Source organism: Pezoporus occidentalis, unplaced genomic scaffold (assembly GCF_034315485.1).
Source record: "Pezoporus occidentalis ecotype Australia unplaced genomic scaffold, CSIRO_AGI_Poc_V1 ctg344, whole genome shotgun sequence".
NCBI classification, from domain to species: domain Eukaryota; kingdom Metazoa; phylum Chordata; class Aves; order Psittaciformes; family Psittacidae; genus Pezoporus; species Pezoporus occidentalis.
This window is the reverse complement of record NW_026915419.1, coordinates 136,341-154,372: the sequence shown is the minus strand read 5'-3', so window position 1 is coordinate 154,372 and position 18,032 is coordinate 136,341. Positions and strand designations below refer to the sequence as shown.

The 18,032-nt window shown below is 63.8% G+C and overlaps 2 protein-coding genes across 2 annotated transcripts; both read right to left on the bottom strand.

Annotated features, from left to right (window-relative positions):
* Positions 1-1,271: 1,271 nt before the first annotated feature.
* KIF18B (kinesin family member 18B) lies at positions 1,272-9,739 on the bottom strand. Its single transcript, XM_062629957.1, has 13 exons — positions 9,315-9,739; positions 7,871-8,028; positions 7,314-7,418; positions 6,933-7,043; positions 5,350-5,547; positions 4,986-5,162; positions 4,504-4,578; positions 4,272-4,384; positions 3,831-3,951; positions 3,449-3,567; positions 2,529-2,743; positions 1,545-2,073; positions 1,272-1,354 (listed from the first exon to the last, which is right to left on the bottom strand). Exons 1-13 carry the CDS (start codon positions 9,616-9,618, stop codon positions 1,285-1,287), a joined length of 2,295 nt encoding a protein of 764 aa, XP_062485941.1. The 5' UTR covers positions 9,619-9,739; the 3' UTR covers positions 1,272-1,284.
* Positions 9,740-11,639: 1,900 nt separating this feature from the next.
* C1QL1 (complement C1q like 1) lies at positions 11,640-17,111 on the bottom strand. Its single transcript, XM_062629982.1, has 2 exons — positions 16,376-17,111; positions 11,640-11,945 (listed from the first exon to the last, which is right to left on the bottom strand). Exons 1-2 carry the CDS (start codon positions 16,937-16,939, stop codon positions 11,766-11,768), a joined length of 744 nt encoding a protein of 247 aa, XP_062485966.1. The 5' UTR covers positions 16,940-17,111; the 3' UTR covers positions 11,640-11,765.
* Between the last annotated feature and the right edge of the window lie 921 nt (positions 17,112-18,032).

The window sequence follows — 18,032 nt, the reverse complement described above, 5'->3', positions numbered from 1 at the left end:
TCTGCGCTCCAGGACACGGCACCAGCTGGACCCCCACAGCACAGCCAAGGGGGCAGAAGGCACCCGCAGGAGCCCCCGGATGAGGGGGGAAGCCACAAAGGAGCTCAGCCCCAGGAGCAAGGGCCTTTGCCAGGCCCAAACCCAGCTCCCCCCAGGCGGGGGGACAAGAAGCTCAGCCCTCTGCTTTGAACCAAACCATGGAGTAAGAACACAACTTAATTCTTCACATGCACCACGTGTGGGGAATGGGGGGACGGGGAATGGGGGGACGGGGAATGGGGGGACGGGGAATGGGGGGACGGGGAATGGGGGGACGGGCAATGGGGGCACGGGCAATGGGGGCACGGGCAATGGGGGCACGGGCAATGGGGGCACGGGCAATGGGGGCACGGGCAATGGGGGCACGGGCAATGGGGGCACGGGCAATGGGGGCCAGTGTGAGAACAAGAAAGACTTAAGGGGATCGTGGTGGGGCTGCAAGGAGGACGTAGAGGAAGGAAGAAATCTGGGAACCGGGTTAGGGACATGGGGAGGGATCCAGGAGCCATCAGCATAAGAGCTGCGTTGGCTGGGGGGTGTGGGCAGGGGGGACAGGGGTGAGGTCTTTGGCTCTCCTCTTGCTCCCCTTCCAGGTGCTGCTCCTCCAGCCAGGCTCTGAGGAAGACAAGAGCAGAGAAGCAGATGAGGGAGCTCCTGGGCAACAGCAGCAAATCCAGAGCCCCTTCCCGAGGAGGATCCAAGCCTCCTCCTTCCCACCCCTCTCCAAGGGCCCAGCGGCCTTCCCAAGGCTGTGGCTGCAGCCAGGAACAGCAAACCCCAAAGGGCATCTTCCAGCAGCACCAAACATCCCGTTCCCAGGTGTTTGCCCCCCCCAGGCTAGAATGGGGCTGGCACAGCAGCAGCTTGCTGAGGCAGGGAGCACTCCCACAGCCCATCTCGCTGCAGGGAAAGGGCTTCCTTGGGTGCCTGCCTGGGTGTGGAGGAGCACAGGACTCACCTGGGATGCGGGAGGGCTGCACACAGCTCTTGCTGCTGCGCTGCAGGTGGGCAGTGCAGCTCTGGAGCCCATCCGGGCAGGGGAAGGCGACGCTGTGAAAGAGAAAGGGACCATTTCTAACCCCAGAGCTCAGGGCAGAGGCCCCCATCATCCCCAACTGGCACAGGGGAGGTGGCACAGACACAGGCAAGGATGGGGGCTCCAGCCCCAGCGGGGAGCAGAGGCAGGAGCTGCCTGCACAGAGCACTGAGGGGCACAGGGTGCTGGTGCCTGTCTCACCTCTCCACTCACCTCCGCTTCAGCGCGGGGGCTTTGGGGATGCAGGAGCTCTGCATGGCCAGCGCTGGGATGGGGGCTCTGCAGCCAAGGAAAAGAGGGTTAGTGCCAGGGGATGGATCCTGACCACCCGCTCTCAGAAGGCTGAGAGGCAACACAAGTGTCCCCTCTGAGCAGAGCTGCAGTGATCCACAAAGGGTTCCCCCAGACAGCAGGGCCGCAGAGGGGAGACCCCCAAGCACACACTCAGCCCAGCCAGGGCAGCACTTACTCAGGCAGGAAGGGGCTCTCCTGCTTTGGTTGCTGGCACTGCCTCTTCTCCCTGTGCCAGCATCCCGAGAGGCGGATGGGAACGGGCAGGATGGCGCTGGGGGATCTGCTGTGCGGGCACAGCTCAAAGGTCACATTGAGCTCGGGGGCAGGCGGGGAGCACCGGTTCTGGGCAGCTGACACTGCCAGGGGCGCAGGGCTTCGGGGGCCTGGTGCTGAGCAGGATCTGGGGCTGTAACCCAGTGGCACCGGGGAGCCAGGGGATGCCGGAGCTGCAGACTCGAGCCGGGGGGTGCCTGGGCTCTGTGGCCCGGGAATCTCCGCTGTCTTCCCACGTCTCTGCTGGCCTTGCATCTGCCTCCTGGTGCTGCGGCGAGGTGCTGAGGGGGAGGCACTGCCCAGCCCAGGCTTCCTCCTCCCAATAGGGCTCAAAGCCATGGGCACACGGCCCGAGAGCGGAGCAGGCTGCTGCAAGCGCTGCGGGCTGGAACTCATCACAGGGGCTCCGCACACAGTGACAGATGCCGCATCTGAAGGAGCAGGAAAGGAGCAGTCACCTCTCTGCCTGCAGCTCCCAGGAATGCCCAGACCTCAGGGCAGCCCCCTCTCCTCCATCACTGCTCAGGGGACATCTGCCCAACAAGCCCCACGGCAGTCATTTCCCGGCAGGGGCTTCCATCAAACCACATTAAACCCAGAGGAAAAGAGCCAGCACAAGGAATCCTGCCCCTGGCAGCCTCGGGGATGGCACCAGCCTGCTCCCAGAGCAACCGCCTGGGGCAATGCCTGAGCTCTCCCAGGAAAATGGGGTCTGCCGAGCCCACAGCCTGGCTACTGGGTTCATGTGTTAGCAACGAGGACGAGGAGGAAGATCTCAGCCCTGGTCACACGTAGGCCGAGGACACAGCCAGGGTGACTTGGGCCAACCAACCAGGGAGACAAAGGAGAGGGGCCAGCACCAACTGTCCCAGCTCCAAATCCTCACCATCCCAGCTCCACTTCATCCTCTTGGCTGGGGTGGCCTCGCTGAGCTCTGCAGGCCCGCTCAGAGGCAGAGCTTGCTCAGGGCTCCCACCAGCGTCCTGAGGGACCAGCTGGGCCAGTTCCTCAAGCACAGACACCAAATCCGGAGTGAGGAGGTTGGCAGCCTTCAGCACAGAATAAAGCTTCTGGATGCCGCTCAGGCCAGAGGCCACAGGCCTGGGGACAGAGACAGGAACCAGTTAGCAGGTGAGCTTGAGCCAGTGTCACCAGGAACAGAGGCTCAGCACCACCAGCATCACCTCTGAGACACCACCTCAGCTGAGGCAGAGCCCATCAGCCCATCAGAGGTCTGGGGCAAGAGAAGCAAATGTGGAGCTGTGAGGTGCCCAAAGGTGAATCTCTTGCTGGAGAACACCGAGCCCTGTGTTCACCTGCCGGTTACAAGGGACCAACCAGCACCTACAGGCTTTTTGCTGCCCTTCAGACACTCCTGAGCTTGGCTAGAGACAGACCCAGGCCCACGTCTCCCCCCAGGAGACCTTTCCAAAGAGCCAAGATGCTCGGGGCAGACCCATGAGCAGATGGTGCTGTGGGAGCCCTGCCAGGGTGGGACCTGGGGGAGCCAAGGCAGGAGCAAAGACCTCAGAGGTCGTTTCACAACTAACAACACACACTTCAGGCTCCAACAGTTGCTGTGCCTGGAAACCTTCAGAGCTGGCATCGCCAGGACAGATTATTCCATGGCATTAGATCCCAGGAGCCAAAGCCCTTCCTGTACAGGGCAGGCAGTCACCTGAAAGCGAAGATGTGGGCCCGTCTTCATCTAGACCATCCCCAGGATGGCTACATGCAACAGCAGGGGGGACCCCCCACCTTCCACAGGCACCCAAGAGGACACAGGGGGGGCAGGAGGACACTCACTGCTCTGTGCGGTGGCCGGACAGAGGGCTGTTTCCTCCAAGCTTTGGCTCCTTCAGTCCCAGCCGCAGATCCGCCCCATGGGATGCTCCAGGGCTGCTGGTTGGCATTTCCTCCGGAGCCTGGAGCAATCACCCAAAATTCCTTACCCATTAGCCCAGGGTTAGCCCACACGTGAGCTGAGTTTGGTCCCCAAAATGCTTGAACCTGGGAAGTTAAGGGCCTTCGCTAGCAAACCACAGCCCAGCACGTGCTGAGCCAGGACACACGGACCCCTGAGCTCCTGCCACCTCCCAGCAGGCCCCAGCTCAGCTGAGAGCCCCAGCTTCCTCTGGGCCCTGCTCATCACCCCAGGCCCTCCTGTGCTGCCCATCCCTCCTCTCACCTCGCCCTCCAATTGCAGCTGCATCTGAAGAGGAAAACGAGCCTGCAGCTCCTGCTGCTCTCCATCATCCTGCCCCTCACCATCAAGGGCCAAGCCCGGCTTTGGGACAGCTTCCTCCAACCTACAGAAGCCAGAGAAGCAGGCACTGAGCCAGAGAAGATCCTCTGCTGAAGCACCATTTTGCATAAGAAATTTGGGGATGGACCAAACACAAGATTGGGCCTTTGCAACCCAGCTTCCCTTGGGGCTTGTGTGCTCTGCTCCAGCAGGTTCAGAACCGAACCCAGCCACAGTCGAGATGATGCTGCACACCAGCAGCTCCTCTGCTTCCTGACAGGCACTAGGCTCTCACCAGCACTAAAACCCTGCAGGTTCCTTGACACAGGGGACACCAGGAGGTCCCACACAAAAGCTCTGTTGCTTCTTTCCCCCCAGCCTCACCTGGGCAGCTCCACTGGGCTCATGCTGGACGGAGCCTGTGGCCCTGCTGCCTGGTTCTCTGCCTCACGGGCACCATCCTCATAAGCACGAAGCTTTGCCCTCAGCTCCGCCACCTGCAAGGAGGGATTTTCTGTTTGCTCCGATGGTTTTATGACCCCTGGAGCTCAGAGGTTTGCACCCCAAACAGACCACAGCTAAAGACAGAGCCCTGCCCTCCCCACCAGCATCTCACCTCCCCTTTCAGCTGCTCACACAACTGCACGTATTCACAGAGGTGGGAGTCAGAGCTGCACATGTTGCTCTTCAGCTGCAGAGACAGGGACGAGACAGAGGTTACAGAAGCACTGGGGCAGCACATACCCTCTCCTGACACCGGAGCAGGGCACCTCCTCGGCCTCCTCCAGGATGCAGGGGCCCCGTGGAGCCCCGGGCTGGCTGCAGCAGACACAATCTGCACTCGGGGACCTACTGCCGCAGTCACAAACCTTTCTAGGCTCAGGGCTGGGGAGCTTCAGCAGAAGCCTGGGCACACACTGTCTGCAGCTCCATCAGCTGCTTTCTGCCCAGAGCAGCACCCCCAGGGCTGGAAAACTCACGCTGGAGAAGGGAGGCTCCCACTCATCTACCCCAGCATGCAGCAGACTCCCTCCCATCCAGCAGCAGCTCCCAAACACCCACAACAAACACATCACCCCCACCACATGAGCTCCTCACCGACAGCTTGATCTCCTTGGCCCTGCTGGCATACTTGAGGGTGTTGTAGGTGTCTTCGTAGGCCAGCACAGAGGGGCTCACCGCTGCCACCATGACGCTGCGGCAGTTGCCACCCAGGCAGTCCTTCAGCAGGCGCGTCAGCTTGCTGTCCCGGTACGGGATGTGGCTTTTCTTGCCCTGCAGCAAGAGAGCCAGGATCTGCTCAGCTTTTGGCCCCCGGGCACTCGGCTCCTACCCCTGACTGACAAGGGGACGGCTGCGCTCACCCCGCAGCACCAGCAGCACTGAAACTTGAGCACACCGCTCACATTCAGGCAGCCCAGGGAGCCAGAGCCCAGCAGGGCCCTGTGGGGAACAGCGTTACCTTTGCATCAGCCAAGGCGTTGATGACGTTGATGAGGGCCAGCAGCGAGCGGTTGATGTTGGCCCCCTCCCGCAGCCGCTCTCCCCTGGTGTTGGCCACCGACGCTCGCTCTGAGCCTGCCAGGTCGATCAGGCTCATCTTGGCCACCTTCAGACCCCGACTGAGGCTGCCAGGGCAGTCCTGCTGCTTCACGTGGATCTGTGAGGACAGAGATGGGTGAGGCTGCAGCTCGACAAGGCACAGGGGGTCGGTGGTTGGAGGCAGCTCAACAGCAGGGCAAGAGGGTGATGCTTAGAACAGGATGGCCAAGTGGATGGTGTGGGCTGTGAGGCAGAGAGGAGCCTGGCACGCCGAGAAGACAAGCCAAAAACTCGGTGATGAACCAAACAGCAAAACCATGGAAGGGATCCTGCAGGAAGTGACAGAGCTATGGGAAATAATCAGCATCTCCTATGCTTGGTGCACAAACAGGGCAGAGCCGTCTGGGTCCCCAAAGGGCCAAACACCACCCAGAGCCCCAGCCCCAGTGCATTTTGTCAAAGGCAAGACACCAATGGGGGGCTACAAGCCTGGCATCAGCCAGGGCTTTCAGAGCTGAGCCCAGATCCCAGCTGGTGTGGGCAAGGAGGGACACAGCCACCAAGACACATCGGGCAGCATCGCTCCCTAACTTCCCCTTCTGCATCCCTAAAGGTCTCCCTGGAGAATGCAAATGCTTTCCCCACAGCCTTAAAACACACTCAGCCCCTAGGAACAGCACCTGCATGGACTGCAGGTGCCATGGGACTGCTGGAGCCCACTAACAGGTCCTGCATCCGCACCAGACTGTGCCGTGCCTGCCAGGAGGCAAAGCTGGCAGCGGGAAGGGTGCATTTCCAGCACAGCAAATGGATTCAGAGCAGGCAGGAATCCAGCACCCACCAACAAACCCAGCTGGGATGCCACCTGGAAAAGCACCCAGGCACCTGGACTTCCCCCTGCAAGCAGCCACGGCTGAGACACCAGCTTCACACTGAAACTGCAGTCGGAGCCCTCCGTTTCCCCACACAGCCGTGACCGCCCTGCTCATTCAGGAGAGGGCCTGCCTGGAACTGAAATCAGCTGGCAGGTGTGCATAGGAGAGCACCACCAAACTGGGGAGCCCATTTACAGAGCCCCTGCGGGAGTGTAATTCCCAGCTCAGTGCCAAGGAAGACACGACGGAGGAGACAGCCTGCTCAAGGCACGAGCACAAACCAGCCCCTCTGCTCTGGGTCAGCTTTTAGGTACAGCTGCCACACGTTGAGTCAACGAGAGTCAAAAGCACACAGTGAACTTTCAGCCCCAAGGGGCAGAACACCAAGCTGAGAGCATGGAGCTGGCCGGGAGGTGCGGCCACCAGCGTGACCGGTACGTCCCGTCCTGCAGCAGCGTGGCCAGGGCCCTGTTCAGCCCCATACCTCTCTTTGCAGGGCTACAACTGCTCTGCTTTACCCCGTGGCACATGAGGAGCAGTGGCAGGAACCCCAGGCCCGGCATGGCCTTGCTTCCTCCTCTCTTTTTAAGCACAACCCCCCAGTGCCACTGCATCCACCAGCCCTCACCTGGAAGATGGCATGCGAGCGGGAGGAGACAGCGTTGGCGTCAGTGGGATGCTGCGTGCGATTCCTGTTGCCCCTGGCCAACATCTCCAGGAGCTGCTCTGCTGATGCAGGCTGGGAGAGAACAGGGAGAGGGATGCTACCAGTGTGCCCCATCTGCAGGCACAGACACAAGCCAACACAGAGCACCCACGGCTCTGGCATCCTGCAGCACCGTGGGCCTCGCCTCAGCTCAGGCTCATGTTTGCTGCCGGCCAGGAGCTGTGCAGGTCGCACCCCCCTATCTTCAGACACCCCCTGTCTCCAGGACACATCTGCTTTCAGAACCGGTGGAGGTGCAGCACTGCCCATTGGTATACCTGGTGTGCCCATTTTAATGCCTACCTGGTGGAAGGAGAGGCCCTGGACCACAGCTCCTCGCTCAGGATCCTCCCGAATAGCTAGAGGTCCCTTGGGCTCCAGCAGGTCATAGATCTGCTCATTGTACACCTGAAGCAGGGAACTCAGTGTAAGGCTGAGGTTTGGCTCCCCAGTGGTGAGCAGGGAGAGGAGCTTTGTACCCCAGGGTCACACATGACCTTGTGTCCCGCTCCCAACACCACCTGCAGGACGTCACTACACCCAGGGCAGCTGATGGTGCTCTAGCTGACAGCTCAGGAGGGCTTTCAAAGCAACTCACTTTGCCACAGCTCCTCTAAAGCCTTTCCAGCCAGGAACCCCTCATTGCTACGTGCATCATGGCAAGGAAGAGAAAATGCCACGACTCCAGACAGGAGAAACCAGGAACACCAGGTCATTGACCTGGCAGGGTGAGCTGCTCCCTTCCAGTTGGGCTCTAGGGCTGCCCTGGGGGCACTGGGTACCCTGAACGGGGCACTACAGGGTCTGCATCAACCCCAAATCTTAGTGACGGGGACCCAGTTGCGGCAGCCCCAATGCACCTCCTGGTAGGAGACTAGGACCTCACAGCTCTTCTCCTGCCTTCTGGCCTCCATCCTCTGGTACAGCTCCACCATAGTCAAGTACATGATGCCAGGGCTGTGCTCCGAGCCCAGCATCGTGTAGGTTTTCCCTGCTCCGGTCGCGCCATAGGCAAACACTGAGAGGAGAAAGGGTGGATGGGTGAAGGAGTGAATGGGAGCAGCAGAACATCCGCTCCTTGCTGCAGAGGAGATGTGGAGATCTTCCCGCAGCAGCCCCTGCAGCAGGGCTCGCTCACAGGCTCCCGGAGACGAGGCAAAGCTCATTACCCTCTGCACTACCTGCAGCAGCCTTCAGTGCAGGTTATTTCCTCATTGCAGCCTCTCCAATTTAGCAGAGGCAGAATGAGTCCCCAAACCATCACCGCTTGGATGCTCCAGTCACCTCCAAACACTTCCCTTTCATAAACCAAACAGCCCCATTCCCCCATCTCTCACCAGAAGGGCTTTCTTCATCCAGCCCTCGTTATTCATCTCCATTTTCCGCCCCAGTCTTTCAACACCCTCTTTAAAACATCACCATCAGACCAGGACACACTGATCTAGAGAGCCTCAGCCCTTCTCCCTGTTAGCAGCGCTCGGGGCCCCGCCACTCTCTCCTGAGAGGATCCTGGAGCTCTTTTATGCAGACAGAGACAGGAGCCGTGCCTGCCAGGTGGGCACGGTGACAGAGGCAGCCTTCAGCGCCTCGCAGAGCACACGGGGAGCCAGGAATAGCATCCTGCAGCGCCAGTGCCCGGCCCGGCACGCGATGAGACAGGAGCGCGGTGTCTCCCGCTCAGTGCCTGCCTCGCACAAGGGATGGGCTCATTAAGGCACCGTCTGCTGACAGCCTGCAAACGCCACAGGGGCTGCAGCACCACGAGAGGAGCTTCCAGGCCCAGCTTCACGGAGCTGCCAGCCTGGGAGATGCTCAGGAGGGGCACAGCAACCCTCAAAGCACCCCAAGGTGTGGCTGCTGCACCCCAGATCCCTCCCCGAAACTCAGCATCCCTGTGGCTGCAGCCCCACATCCAACCTACCTTCACTTCTGCCACAGGGCTCTGCTGACTCCCGCTCAGGTCAGTGCCCACCAGAACCCACAGGTCCCTCCCAGCCACACAGTCCCCAGCCTGTACCCAGCTCCTGGGTCACCCCATCACACGTGTGTTAAACTACACATCCTTGTGGTTGCCTTTCCCAGCCCAGGCAGGTCTCTCCCACAGACCACATCACATCCTCAGCACACTTGCCATCACTAAGGGATGCCACCACCAAGTTGAAGGCTGCAGGTTTAGCACTGCTCTTGTGCCTCCCTTCCTCCCCCACTCCCAACCGCCCGGGGGCTTCCAAACTAACCCCCCAGCTCTCCCAAGCAGATGGGGCAGGAGCTCCCCCAGGACCCAAGCCAGTGGCCAGCTCTTACCGGAGCAGTTGTAGCCCTCGAGGACGCTGTCGAGCAGCTCGGAGGTGCTGTGCTGGAACACCTCCTCCTGCGTGGCCTCTTCCCCAAAGACCCGGTCAAAGACAAACTCCAGCTCCTTGCCCTTGGGCCCCCGCGCGGGCAGCGCGCTGCCGGGGGCAGCCCCGGGCTCCGCGGGGCTGAGGACGATGCCGTGCTCGTTCACGACGTGCACGACCGGGGGCAGGACCCGCTCGCTGCGGGCCAGGGGCCGCACACGCACCACGACAGTCACGGGGCCCTCCTCGGGCGGGGGGCACGGCCCCATGGTGGCAGCAGGGACAGGCACCGGGCTGCTGGGACGGCTCCGCTCCGAGCTCCAACGTCTCACAACGGAGCTCGCACACTGGGGGAGGGCAACGGCTCAGCGCGGGGGCAGCGGCTGAAGGGGGGGGGGGGCTGGGAGCTGGGCAGGGTCTTGAGCACCCACCCCTGCCCTAACCCCGGAGCCACCGGGACAACCCCGGAGCCACCGTTACAAACCCCAGAGCCATCCCTATAACCCCGGAGCCACCCTTATAACCCCGGAGCCACCGTTATAACCCCGGAGCCACCGCTATAACCCCGGAGCCACCGCTATAACCCCGGAGCCACCGCTATAACCCCGGAGCCACCGCTATAACCCCGGAGCCACCGTTATAACCCCGGAGCCACCGCTATAACCCCGGAGCCACCGCTATAACCCCGGAGCCACCGCTATAACCCCGGAGCCACCGCTATAACCCCGGAGCCACCCGTATAACCCCGGAGCCACCGCTATAACCCCGGAGCCACCGCTATAACCCCGGAGCCACCGCTATAACCCCGGAGCCACCGCTATAACCCCGGAGCCACCGCTATAACCCCGGAGCCAGCCTTATAACCCCGGAGCCACCGCTATAACCCCAGAGCCACCGCTATAACCCCGGAGCCACCGGGACAACCCCAGACCCACCGCTATAACCTCAGAGCCACCCCTATAACCCCAAAGACACCCCTATAAACCCAGAGCCACCCCTATAACCCCAAAGCCACCGCTATAAACCCAAAGCCACCTCTATAATCCCAAAGCCACCCCTATAACCCCCTTCCCCCCAACAGCCCCACATCCCCTCCACCCCGGCACCGACCCCCTCACCTCCGGGCCCCCACCACCACTCCCCCCCTCCAGGCCCCTGTCCCACAGCCCTTCCAGACTCCTCGGACCCATCACAGCGCCTCCCCTCCAGACCCACATCACCCCACAACCACTACACACGCCCCACAACTCCTACACACGCCGCACATCGCCCCCTGAGCCCCACTCGCTCCCCTCAGACCCCTTTGCCCTCCCTCCCCGCCGCCCACCTCCGCTCTCCACAGCGGCCACCGCTCCGTATTCAAACGGAAGCTCAACAACCGCCCTCTCTCCTGATTGGTCGCCTTGCCACGCCTCCCCTCCCCATTGGCTCCGGGGGGTCACGCGCCGCGCGAGGTGCCCCATGGGAGTTGTAGTCCCGCCGTGCCCTGGCCGGCAGCCATCTTTGCCCCCCCCTCCGTTTTGCTCCGTGCCGGAGGCGGCAGAGCCGGCGGTGCCAGCGGGCAGAGAGCAGAGGGGGACCCGCGGGGGGCTGAGGGGCCTGGGCTCTGCCCCCGGTGCCAGCTGGGGCGGTGGCTGCAGCCAGCCCAGGCCTCAATGGTGCCCTCCCCAGCTCACAGCCCTGGCACCAGGGAGCCTCCCTCCCGGTTCTTTGGTGCTGAGGAGCGAACCCCCCCCCCGGAGCGGGGTTGGTTATGGGGAGGGGGGGGCACAAGGAAGGGGGCCATTGGCTCTGCCCCCCATGGGGACACAGACAGCAGACGGGGGGAGGTCACAGCTCAGCTTTACCATGGAGCCCCCCCACCGCGCCCCAGTGCACAGGGCTGGGGACAGGGGGGCACCCTCATAGACATCTCCATGTCCTGTACATGTATACAGCAGGACCCCCCAGCCCCGACATCGCCCCGCGTGGGGAGCCATGGGGCCAGGGAATGGGGGTGCAGTGGGGCAGCACGAGGGGTCCCCAGCTTCTTGCTGGCCCCCAAACCCCTATGCCCCCCCCCCCCCCCCCCCCAGCCCTGAATTAGCAGCCATGGGGTCAGCTAACGGGAAAGAGGGGTTGTGGGGCAGCACAGATGGCTTGGACCACTGTGGGGGGATGCTGTGGGGCTGAACCATGGCAGAGGGAAGCTGTGGGGCTGGTCAGTAGGCGGGAGAGGCTATAGGGCTGGACAGCAGTGGGGAGAAACCATGGGGCTGGACAGCAGCAGGGCGATGCTGTGGGGCAGCGGAGGTTACCATGGGGAACACACCATGGGTTGGGGGGAATTCTGTTGGGCCAGACCACAGCAAAGGGATGCCATGGGGCAAGACTGTCACTGGGGGATGCCCGGGGGGGCGATGCCGTGGGTCCAGGCTCAGTCCGAGTAGATGATGAAGCCGGAGAAGGTGCTGTACTTGTTGTTGTTGCCGCCGTGGGCTTTGCCCCCGTCCAGCTTGATGAAGACCTCATCGCCCGCGTCCAGGTGCAGGATGACGCTGTTGCTGGCGTAGTCGTAGTTCTGGTCGGCGTCCTGGGCGATGGCGCTGGCCCGGACCTGCACAGGGGACACCGCGTTACCCGGCTCGGGGCCGTGCATCCCATGGGATACCCAGATCCCAGCTCAGGCACAGCCAGGGAGAGGGCCTGCGAGCGCCGGTGCGGTGGGGGGGAGCCCTGGGTGCCCACCCACGGGTGGAGGTGGCTGCTCCGAGCATCGCCCAGAGCCTCAGCTTGAGCTGGCAGGTGTGGGTTTGGATGGGGGACAATGGCACGGACATAGGACTATAGGTGCGGGACCACGGCTCGGACATGGGAGCCCATCTCTGGGTTCGGATGCATGATGGCAACGGACCCTGACTCCAGGTTTGAGTGCAGGACCACGGCTCGGACATGGGACCATGGCTCCGGGTATGGACACAGGACCACAGCTCACACACAGAACCCAGGTCGAGATGGGGCACCACAGCTCTGACGTGGACCTGACCCCAGGTCTGGACGGCTCAGACATAGCTCCACATCCAGATGTGGGACCACGTCCTGGACACGGGACCCCAGCCCCAAACCAACTTAATGAACCCAGCGCATCCCCACAGGCTTCATGGGGATCGTGAACATGTGGTGAGGACTGAGCTCAAACCCCCACCCCAAACCAAGCCTTGAGCTCAGCCAGCTCCCACCCCGCTGCGGAGCAGGATGCAGGAGGCCAAGGCCAGGAGGTGCTCGCAGAGCTGGAGGTGCCTGGAAGCTCTGTGGCTGGAGCCTGCTGCTGCTGCAGCATCATTTGGGTAATCAAATCCACGGCGGCGCCTTGCGGGGCCGTGGTGTGGCGCTGGGTGACAGTGACAAGCTGGCAGGTAAAACCCCAAGCGAAAGGCAGACGTGATGCTCCTAATTACAGCCAAACGGAATGGGCTTTTAATTGGATCGCGCCAGGCGGGGAGGCACCGGCGAGAGGCTGCGGGGTCCCAGATGTGGGGTGGGAGGAAGGAAGGGTGTCCCCAGGGAGCCCTGCCTGTTGCCCCTAGGGCAGCGTCCCCTGGGAATGCAGCCGCCCCTTCCCGTGCTCACTGCGATGGTGTGGGGCAAGCACTGTTAACTCTGGAGCCTACTGACAGCCCATAGGGCTTGCTCTCATGCAGCCGTATCCTTCGTGCCATCACCATCACCCTGGGTTTACCCCAGCAGCACCGGGGTCCCTGTCACCAAGGCTCACCGTGGGTCACAGTGCCCCACTCTCAACCAGGGGTTGTGTGAGGAAGAGGAGCAGAGGAAGAAGCACAGAGGGAAGGAAAGCGAGGAAGAGCCTTGGCGCCCGGCTCTGCTGCCATCGTCCCCCCCTGCAGCCAGAGCCACTCGCTGCCATCCATCCCTCTTCCCTCTGCACTGTGTGCCCTGGCACTCACCACGGCCAGGCCGAGCCCATGGCCTCATGCCCCTCATCCTGCCCCGTGCCTCAGTTTCCCCTTGCCACAGCTACAGGTGGAAACCATGGCGGGGGGACACATGGCCCCCGGAGCTGGCTCTGCCATAGCCTCTGTCACCGACCCCAGTGACAGCACTGGGGGTGTCACCATCCCCTGGGGACACTGTGGGATGGTCCCCAGTGTCACTGCTGCACCCGAGGGCCCTGGGCTATTGGGGTACGGGGTGCTCCTGTGTAGAGGCTGAGCCACTCGATGCCTGGGGGACACCATGTGCCACGGCCACCATGGCCCAGGATGCCCAGTGTGTGTCAGTGGACCCCCTCCAGAACCCACAAGTGTGGTGATGGGTGCCCCCTTCAGCCCACCCCCGACCAAGGCAGTGGGTGCCCTCCAGACAGGGTCCCCTGGGGACCCCAAACCCACCCGGTTCCAACCCAGCACCTCCCATCCCGCTGCCCCTCTGGCTTCACCCCCGGGTAAGGCAAACCGGAGCCATTGCCGCTAATGAAGCACCCGCAGCAGCTCCCTGAGCACGGGCTCCCCAGGCTCTCATTAGCTCCAGCCCCGACACGGCGGTGATGGGCTGTGCCCCAAACCGGCAGCGCCCAGAGGAGAGAGAGGGCTCAGAGTGGGGCGGGGGGGGGGGGGGGCAAGCTCTAATTGCCTTGGAGAATACCGGGATTGACCCTAATCCATTGGGAACCCCCCTGGGACCTCCCAGCCTTGCCAGGGATGGGGCGGTTTAGCAACGACCCCCCAGGGTGTAATGAGTGGGGGCGTTTGGGGGGTACCCGTCTCAATCCGAGCCGAAGCGCTCCCGAGCGGCTGCTTCAGCACCAGCGGAGCCCTGACAGCTCCTCAGTAATTAACAACCCGTTAATTGAGCTGCATCCCCCGGCCGGGGGCTCCGCATCCATCCGCTCCCATCGACCCCACACGGGCTGGAGCGCGCCGAGGGAGGGGAGGAGGTTGGGAAGGGTTGGGGGGGGGCAACACTATTCCAGGGGAGGAAAAAGGGGTCCGGAGCTTGGGGGAAAGACCCAGGTGTCACTGAGAACCCCCGGAATTTGGGGGAGACAAAAGAAATGAACCAAAGGGAAGGAGATGCCAAGTGTTTGGATGTGGGGAAGCGCCGCGGGGCTCCTGCTCCTGCTCCCGCTCCGGGGGGGGCCGTGCAGGGCTCCCGCTCCCCACACCCCCCCCCACATCCCCCCCCCCCCCGGCTGCTGTTTGGGTTGAAAACTCAGTGTTTGGGTTCATTCCGCGCTGTACGTCCTCAGGACAGGGATGCACCGCGGGGCTTGGTTCCGGCAGGGCAGGGTGGGATGGATCCCACCGGTGACACCCAAGGGGATGGGGCTCCGGTGAGGTTTCGGGGGTCAGGGCCACGTCTTGTGCCCCGGGTTGTGACTGGGGGGGGGGGGGGGGGGGGCACACGGGGTGGGGAAGGGGCAGCGGTTTGGGCATCACCCGGATGCCGCGGGGATGGAGAGGCTGTGTCTGGGCATAGGGAGGGTTTTCCCGATGGATTGGGCTGGGGGGAATGCTGGAGCAGGGGGGGCAACAACGAAGCCAGCCTCGAGATGCCCCCCCCCCCAAGTTGTCCCCTGTAATATCTCGGCACAGCCCGGGCAGGGATGGGGACATCTCTCCTGGCACAGCAGAGCTGGCTCCGGGCTGGGGGTGCAGCACCCCAAAAGCAGGGCAGGCGCTGCCCCCCTCCAGGCCACCACAAGCACTGACCTCTGTGGAGGAGCCCTATCCCGTCCCCCTCGTCCCGTCCCCCCCACCCCGGGCAGTGCAGAGGGGCCAGGGGGGGCAGAACACTGCGGGGACACCCCAGAGGCACAGCCAAGGATGGGACCGAGGGGACCCTTAGGGACACATCAGGGCAGCGCGGATATGGAGCACTCAGGAGAGCATCTCCAGGGATGAGGCACCCTGGGGATGCACCCAGAGCCCAGCTTCACTACCGGGAGAAGGATGGAGCATCCTGGGGGAGCTTGCCCAGGGCTGGGAGAAGGATGTGGCCCAGCGGGAATGCACCCAGAGCCCATCATGTCACTAGGAGAAGGACAGGGCACCCCAGGGGTGCATCTCGGTGGCCAGGAGAAGGATGTGGCACCCTGGGGAAGCACCCAGAGCTCATCACTGCCACCGGGAGAGGGACAGAACATCCTGGGGGTACATCTCTGGGGATGGGAAAAGGATGGGGCACCCTGGAGGTGCACCCAGAGCCCACCATCACCTCTGGGAGAAGGATGGAGTAGCCCAGTGATGCATGCCTGGGGCCAGGAGAAGGACAGAGCACCCCAGGCGTGCCCCCAGAGCCCACCATTGCTACCAGGAGAAGGATGTGGCATCCTCTGGATGCATCCCTAGGATAGGAAAAGCACGGAGCACCCCATGGAATCACCCAGAGCCTATCATCACCTCTGGGAGAAGGATGGAGTAGCCCAGTGATGCATGCCTGGGGCCACGAGAAGGACAGAGCACCCTAAGGGTGCACCCAGAGCCCACCATTGCTACCGGGAGAAGGATGTGGCATCCTCGGGATGAATCCCTAGGATAGGAAAAGCACGGAGCACCCCATGGAATCACCCAGAGCCCATCATTGCCACTGGGAGAAGGATGGAGCACCCCAGCGATGCATCCCTGGGGCCACTAGAAGGACAGAGCACCCTAAGGGTGCACCCAGAGCCCACCATTGCTACCGGGAGAAGGATGTGGCATCCCCTGGATGCATCCCTTGGATAGGAAAAGCACGGAGCACCCCAGAGAATCACCCAGAGCCCATCATTGCCACTGGGAGAAGGATGGAGCACCCCAGCGATCCATCCCTGGGGCCACGAGAAGGACAGAGCACCCTAAGGGTGCACCCAGAGCCCACCATTGCTACCGGGAGAAGGATGTGGCATCCTCTGGATGCATCCCTCGGATAGGAAAAGCACGGAGCACCCCAGGGAAGCCACCCAGAGCCCATCCCCGGTGTTTGGGGGGGGGGCAGCAGCTCATCCCCGTCCCCGCGGTGGGGCTGGCAGCCGGGATGCCCAGCCCTTACCTGGCCGTTCTTGCAGAGGTCGGCCCACATGCTGGTGCCGTCGCCGCCGCGCATCAGGACGTGGTAGGTGAAGAAGTAGGTGCCGGGGATGGCGCAGGTGAACTTGCCCGAGGCGGCGTCGTAGCTGTTGCCCAGGTTGGTGACCACGTCGTCGAACTTGAGCACCTCGTAGCCCTCGTGGGGGTTCTTGAGGCCGGCGTAGAAGGCGACGCGCGGCACCGTGCTGTAGGTGGCGGCGCTCACCGCGCCCGTAGCCCCCGGTCCCGGCAATCCCGGCGGTCCCGGCCGCCCCGCTTCGCCCCGTGCCCCCGCCGGTCCCGGCGGTCCCGGTTCTCCCGGCGGTCCCGGTGGTCCCGGTTTCCCCGGTCGCCCCGGTTTTCCTTGAGGACCTTGCACCAGGGTGGAGGGCGGCGGGAGGGGGCCTCGTTCCGCCGGTTGCGGGGGGGGAGCGGCGGGGCCGTAGGGCTCGCAGACCATGCGGCACGTCCCCAGCATCTCGTAGCGGCCGTCGGTCCCGGCGGAGCTCACCAGCACCGGGATGAGCACCACCAGCACCAGCACCATCACCACCCCCGCCGCGGCCGCCAGCAAAGTTTTCCGGCCCAGGCTGAGCCGCCGCCCGGCCGGGGCGCGCTGCCGCCCGGGGGGGGGAATGGTGCCGGTGGGGGGGAGCAGGGCGGCGGCGGCGGCGGGGGGGGATCGGCGGCGGCGGCGGCGGCTCCGCTCCGCTGCGCTCCGCTGGCTCCGGTGCGCCCCGCGCCCGCACAGGCCACGCCCACTCCCGACACGCCCCGCCCACCGGACACGCCCCCCCCCATCAAACACACCCCCCCCAAACCCTCCCCCGTTTCTCCATGGGACCCCCCCCCCCAAATCCTCCACCCGGTGGCCACGGGGACACCCCCCGGGACCCGCCACCGGTGTCCCCACGGGGGTCGGTCCCCAGAGCCCCCCCCGTGCCTCAGTTTCCCCTCCCTGTGACAGCGGCCGCGCACCCCCCCCCCCCCGCGGTGCTCGGCATGGCGGAGGCCGCGGTGACAACGGAGCCGTCCCCGCGGGGCGCTGAGCACCGGGGGGCTTCGTGGCACGGGGACACGCGGCTGCACCCGCTCCATCGCCCGCCACCGCCGTCAGCCTCGGCGGGGACAGCGGGACGCGATGGGAAGTGACAGCCGCTGCCAGCGCCGGGGGTGAGCGAAGGACGCGAGGCCGGGGGGGGGACACAGGCGATGGGGACAGGGCGGGCGGGAGGGGGGGGGGCACAACACACACAGCCCTGCGCGGCCCCGGGGCTGCTCCCGGTGCCACCCGCCACAGGTGACAGCGCCGAGGTGGCACCAACCCCGATGGGGCCATGGGGTCATCGTTGTCGTGTGTGTCCCCCCCCAAGAACCCACCCTGGGGGTGCGTTCCCCAAGCCCCAAAGGACACACGGGGGGGGGGGGACACAGCCCCCCCAGCCCAAAAGAGGAGGGGACCGAGGGGACACTCGGCAGCCCATCGATCGTCCCCAGCTCCCACAGAGGCTTTACTTTGATGAGCAAGAATCAATTAGTCAGCTTTAAGGAGGTGATTTATTCCTGGGGCCTAACGAGGCTGGGGGGGGGGGGGGGGGATGCTGCCAGCCCCGTGTCCCCCCTCAAGCTGTCACCATCAT